The sequence below is a fragment of the Laccaria bicolor genome, genomic scaffold (assembly GCF_000143565.1).
Source record: "Laccaria bicolor S238N-H82 LACBIscaffold_236 genomic scaffold, whole genome shotgun sequence".
In the NCBI taxonomy this organism is placed as follows: domain Eukaryota; kingdom Fungi; phylum Basidiomycota; class Agaricomycetes; order Agaricales; family Hydnangiaceae; genus Laccaria; species Laccaria bicolor.
The window spans coordinates 1996-7621 of NW_001890093.1; the positions used below are offsets into that span (position 1 = coordinate 1996).

Below are 5626 nucleotides of genomic sequence, written 5' to 3' on the forward strand. Positions count from 1 at the left end.
CAGGAAAAATTGGGGGATGGGGTGATGATGTTAGGTTGTTTTCAGGGTCCAGGGGCTATGTCAAAATATGGTAATCTATCCAAAAATAGCCAGAAAATACCCGAAAAATCAGGAAAAATTGGAGGATGGTGATGATGATGTTGGGTTGTTTTCAGGGTCCAGGGTCTATCCAAATATAGTAATCTATCTAAAAATACTCGAAAAATTAGGAAAAATTGGGGGATGGTGGTGATGATGTTGGGTTGTTTTCAGGGTTCAGGGTCTAGTTCCAAATATGGTAATCTATCCAATGATAGCTAGATAATCACCAAAAAAATCAGAAAAAAATACAAATGGTTCCCACTGTTGATGATGATGTTCAGGGTTCAGGGCAACATCCAAATAAGGAAACTTCTTTGTTTCTGATGAAAAATAACCAGAATATCAGAAAAAAGCCAGAAAAATGTAAATGGTGTAAGGGATGTCAGGCACTACTTTCAGGGTCAACTTCAGGGCCCACCCCAAAGAAAAGCTCACCTTATTTGACCAAAAAGTGAAGAAAAACAAGATAAGAATGATTCTACCTATCAGGGTCCATCTAATGGGGTGTTGGGATGGTGGTCACATGATCAATTACCAAAAATGGTCAAAAACAAAAGTTGTAGTCCTATGCTGTAGCTGCCTGAATCTGTTTGAATTATGTTCTGAAGTGCTCCTGTTGTGGAGACATGATGTAAAAGATTTTGAAAAGCACTGTGTTTTTTTTTTTTTTTGTGTTTTTCTCCATGAAAACCAAACCAAACAACATGATTTCAACACATTTAGAAAGCTAAAAGAAAGGGCTACAATTATTGTATCATGGGGAAAATGACCAAAAAAAGGAAGGTGCATGCCTTAAAAGGGAAACTGACACTGACAGACTACAAAGTCTACTAATAGACTACAAGATATCACAAAAAGTTGGACTTAGACTACAGAGTTTACTGACAAACTACAAAAGACTACAACACAAAAAGTTAGACATAGACTACAAAGTTTACTGGCAAACTACAAAAGACTGCAGAAGTTGGACTTAGATTACAAAGTTTACTGACAAACTACAAAAGACTACAAAAGTCAGACTTAGACTACAAAGTTTACTGACAAACTACAAAAGACTACAGGTTGGACCTAGACTACAAAGTTTACTGACAGACTACAAAAGACTACAAAAGTCAGACTTAGACTATAAAGTTAGAGTTAGGGTTAAAAGGTCATCCAAAGTCAGCCTGACCCATCCATCCCATTCATGGCACATATTTGATGGAGAAATGGCTGGGGTATGTTGCAGTAGACTACAAAAGCTTAAAGTGTCCACTTGTTGAGACTACAAAAGTTTGTATTGTGTGCTTTTTCATTACAAAAGTTTGTAGGGTGTGCACTTTTTCACTACAAAAATTTAAAGTGTCTGCTTTTTGAGACTACAAAAGTTTGTAGGGTGTGCGCTTTTTCACTACAAAAGTTTGTAGTTCACTTTAGTTTATAGTGTCCTTGACTATGTGTCCTGAAAACAACCTAACATCATCACCCCATCCCCCAATTTTTCCTGATTTTTCGGGTATTTTCTGGCCATGTTTGGATAGATTGCCATATTTGGACATCCCCTGGACCCTGAAAACAACCTACCATCATAACCACCATCCCCCATTTTTTCTGATTTTTCTGCTATTTTATTGCTATTTTTCCTTTAGATAAGCACACATTTCCATATTTGGCAATGTGCCCTGGACCCTGAAAACAACCACATTTGGAAGTGCGCTTTTGGACCCTGAAAACAGTGAGCAAGCCGTGGGAATCAGTGAGCACCAAGGCTGGCTCTAGGGAGCTCAGCAAGGCTACCTTCCTGATTAGGAAGGTTGGTCAATTGACTGCTGTGATGCATAGGTAGACTTAGTCAATAGACTATATCTGATACATAGTACTGGCAGTATCAGGTGGCAAGAGGTCACTAATTTCACCTTTGTGTACAACACTTGGCTCATTTTCTTAGTTATTTGTTACTAGGCACGTCCTGCGAGCATCTTGATGACCCTTGCAGGTACATACCTTGGCCATTGAGCGAATTCGCGCTTTGCCCTTGGGTAGGAAGGGTTTGAACCTGCCAGATGAACTGTTGACATCAGGCAACGTGAACAAATCAACCGCTGCTCCTTTATGAGCCATAGTTGACAACCTGTACCGACCGACTTTCATGATACCTTCCGAGGGCGCGAACATACCTATTTGTCCAGGCGTTGGAGGAGACTGCTCGATGATGAAATTTTCGCCAGGCTGCAACTGCAAACTCTACTCCAACAACCCAGGGGGTCGTGGGATGGGGCGGCCGATACAGTTAGCCAACTGGGCCTTCTCGTTGTGCGAGGACGAAGGGGTTACATCATCCTATTTGCGGACCCTCAAGGAATGCCAGAGCTGCAAGAGGTCACTAATCTCACCTTTGTGTACGACGCTTGGCTCATTTTCTTAGTTATTTGTTACTAGGCACGTCCAGCGAGCACCTTGACGACCCTTGCAAGTACATACTTTGGACACTGAGCGAATGCGCTCTTTGCCCTTGGTAGGATGGGTTTGAACCTGCCAGCTTGATGACCCTTGCCAGTACATACCTTGGACATTGAGCGAATTCGCGCTTTGCCCGGGTGGGAAGGGTCTGAACCTGCCAGACAAACTGTTGACATCAGGCGACATGAACACATTGACCGCTGCTCCTTTATGAACCCATACTTGGTAACCTGTACCAACCGACTTTCATGATGCGTTCCGAAGGCGCTAAAGGACCTATTTGTCTAGGCGCTAACGGACCTATTTGTCGAGGCGTTGGAGAAGACCACTTGCTCGATGATGCACTTCTCGCCATTTGGGCAGGCTACAAATGGAAACTCTACTCTGATGACCCAGGGGGTCGCAGGATGGGCGGCCCATAGTGTATTTGCCAACTGGGCCTTCTCGTTGTGTGAGGAACCTTTGTGTCCGATTTCTGGCTCATCTTCTGTGTTATTCGTTGTCAGGCACAACGGATCATTGGGGAAGTGAAAAACTGGTTGTCCAGCGAGCACCTCAATGACCCTTGCAGGTACATACCTTGGCCATTGAGCGAATTCGCGCTTTGCCCAACACGTCATCTCTGTGCTGCCATCTTCGTTCTTGGATACCTTGGCCACGGAGCAAATTCTCACTTCGCAAAGATGCTGATGCAGCGGCTGATCCCCGATCGAAGCATCTCCTGCGATGACTCGCGCGCAGCAGTCGTGCGACACCCTCGACCACACTCAGTGATAACAGGAGGATTTGGTCCACGGCTTCACTTCGCGCCAAAATTGCAATTTCCCCAACCACTCTTTCTAGGGCAAAATCTCTCTGCACTCTAATCCCTTATTATTTCACTCTCAAGCCCAACTCATGCTCGAATTCCTCGTAATATGCAGTTTACGATTGGTCATTAAGGTAGGTTTTATCTTTTCTTTACCCAAACTTACCAGTCTTATCTGAATGTCAGTAGCCGTCACCCCATGCGCTGTTGATCAACGCGCTTCCATCCTCGTCGTCACCACTCTAGACGGTTTCATTGGGTTGACGGTTGCAGAATGGTTGGCTTTGAACATTTGCCATCACGTGACACGACACAATAAACGATAGTTGGCTTCGACGCGATGAACGGGACTGCGTGTGGATTTGCGTGCAGCACTTGGACCAGGATAACAATTCTCTTCATGGTATAAATTTATTTGAGGGATGTCCGTCAAGCTATGGTGCAACGTTTGTGGGAGATGGCCTCGTCTACAAGCAATGAAAAGTCGCAAAGAGCATGCAGTCGCTGTGCATGCAGCAATCGTCTTTTGTCTGATCTCTGGGAATGGGGGTTGGTAGCTGCTGTGGGCGATGTTGCATTCGAATCAATAGAAACTGCAGCTGTTGCTCGAGGACCTTTCTCAGCATCCCACATCTGTGGTGTCGCACTAGTTGAAAAAATGGCCTTCCACCATCGGTCTCACGATGCAGCCACAGATCAATCCGCCCCCAAAGTCGTCCCTGTGACCGTCGACCTTCACATCATCATCCCCGACCTCATGCCTTTACGAATTCACTTTCGTTTCCCAACAAATCGTCAAATTGCCGCTCTGTCGCTATCGCTGATGGAGAGAGTGCTGGCGTCATTTACGATGTACAGCGAACTGAAGGAAGCTACTACGGACTCAGTATATGACAAGGTGTTTGCGTGCTTACAGACGGAGTGGACCTATATCGGAGGTTTGGTGAGCACTCTTCTCTTCGTTCCCTCCCTGATTCCGTTCTTACCCGATCTCTTCATACAGCTAGTCGCACTAGCAGCGTATGTACATTCAACTTCGTTCCCAGAGAGTTGCTGATGTCCCCTACATCAGTGTCGATAAAGCCGTCTTCTCCATCTCCCCAGGGTCACTATTCGATGTCAACTCCTACGCTCGGAGTGCTATTGCTACGAGCAGCATTGCATCTGGTCTCGGCATCGCATGTGACGCGTGGTTTCTTCTAAGATGCAACTGGGCAGACCTACAGACATTCATTGTATGTTCCTATTCCTACTCAGCTGTCTCTTCTAACCCTTCCTGATCCAGGCTCGTGCTCGGGATGTATATGGCTCTTACTTCTTCTTCTCCCTCTCAGCACGTGTCCCAGGTCTCTGCATGTTCATCTCCGCCCTCTCCCTCATGCTCTTCCTCGAGCTTGTGGCTTTCGACGCCTGGCCAGAAAGTGTGATCACTATTTGTTCCATGGTAGGGGTGGTTATGTCCCTGCAGTTTTGGTTTATGGCACGCATTGGTGTGTGGGGCGAGTGGTTGAGGTGGGCGGACGGGTATCAGAGCAGTTAGGAGGGTTACAGGTTGCTCATAGCATTGGGGATCGTCCTTCACGCGGGGCGGCTGAATTGACTTTGGACGTTTGTGGTTAAAAGTTGACCTAAATAAACCAGAACGAAAACAGAACGAAAATTATGAGCACATTTAGATTATCCATTCACTCGTACAAGAACCCTGGGCTAACAATACTAATCAAACAGCAGCCAGTTTTGAGACTAGAGTTTGACATTGTTCCAATGTCAACAAAAACCTTGCTTGTATTTCATGCAAAATAAATAATAATAATCACTGTAGCGCCCCTGCGGGCGCTTTGAAGCCCACTATGGTGATTAAAAATGAGAGTAAGTTTGTGATCTTTTATTGGCTGCTTGTCGCCGAACCACTTACGCGGTTCGCTCCTCGCAGCCAATGAAAGTGGATGGGTCTGAAGCTTGTATTTACAAAAAAAGTGTGACCCACTACTTACGTAGCAGGCATCTATCATCTTTTGGTCAGTATTGTTACTAGTAAGTAGTATTGTATAAGTTGAAGAATTTGAGCAGATTTGTTGAAGACAGTAGACTGAGTAAGTATCACAGAAATCTCTCAGTAACTGGATGGCAAATTTGCACCGTTAGGTTTGGCGGCAGTCTAGAGCGGTCTCTAACGTTTCGGCTGAAATAAAAGTGATATATGACCTTGGGGCAGTACGACGGATTGGCTTGGTTGTGTTTGGCAGCCAGTCTAGAGCGGTCTCTAACGCTTCGGCTGAAATAAAAGTGATGTATGAC

General features: G+C 45.1%; 2 protein-coding genes across 2 annotated transcripts; one reads left to right on the top strand and one right to left on the bottom strand.

Annotated features, from left to right (window-relative positions):
- Nucleotides 1-1813: 1813 nt before the first annotated feature.
- Nucleotides 1814-3140, bottom strand: LACBIDRAFT_336017 (uncharacterized protein; the record flags this gene model as incomplete). The annotated part of the gene is made up of 4 exons (XM_001890942.1): nucleotides 1814-1861; nucleotides 2065-2295; nucleotides 2542-2674; nucleotides 2821-3140. The coding sequence occupies 4 exons, from the start codon at nucleotides 3138-3140 to the stop codon at nucleotides 1814-1816; spliced, it is 732 nt and encodes a 243-aa protein (XP_001890977.1).
- Nucleotides 3141-3507: 367 nt separating this feature from the next.
- On the top strand, nucleotides 3508-5421 carry LACBIDRAFT_336018 (uncharacterized protein; the record flags this gene model as incomplete). Its single annotated transcript, XM_001890941.1, has 8 exons — nucleotides 3508-3605; nucleotides 3655-3752; nucleotides 3886-4271; nucleotides 4375-4563; nucleotides 4614-4840; nucleotides 5151-5197; nucleotides 5330-5362; nucleotides 5399-5421. The coding sequence occupies 8 exons, from the start codon at nucleotides 3508-3510 to the stop codon at nucleotides 5419-5421; spliced, it is 1101 nt and encodes a 366-aa protein (XP_001890976.1).
- Nucleotides 5422-5626: the final 205 nt, after the last annotated feature.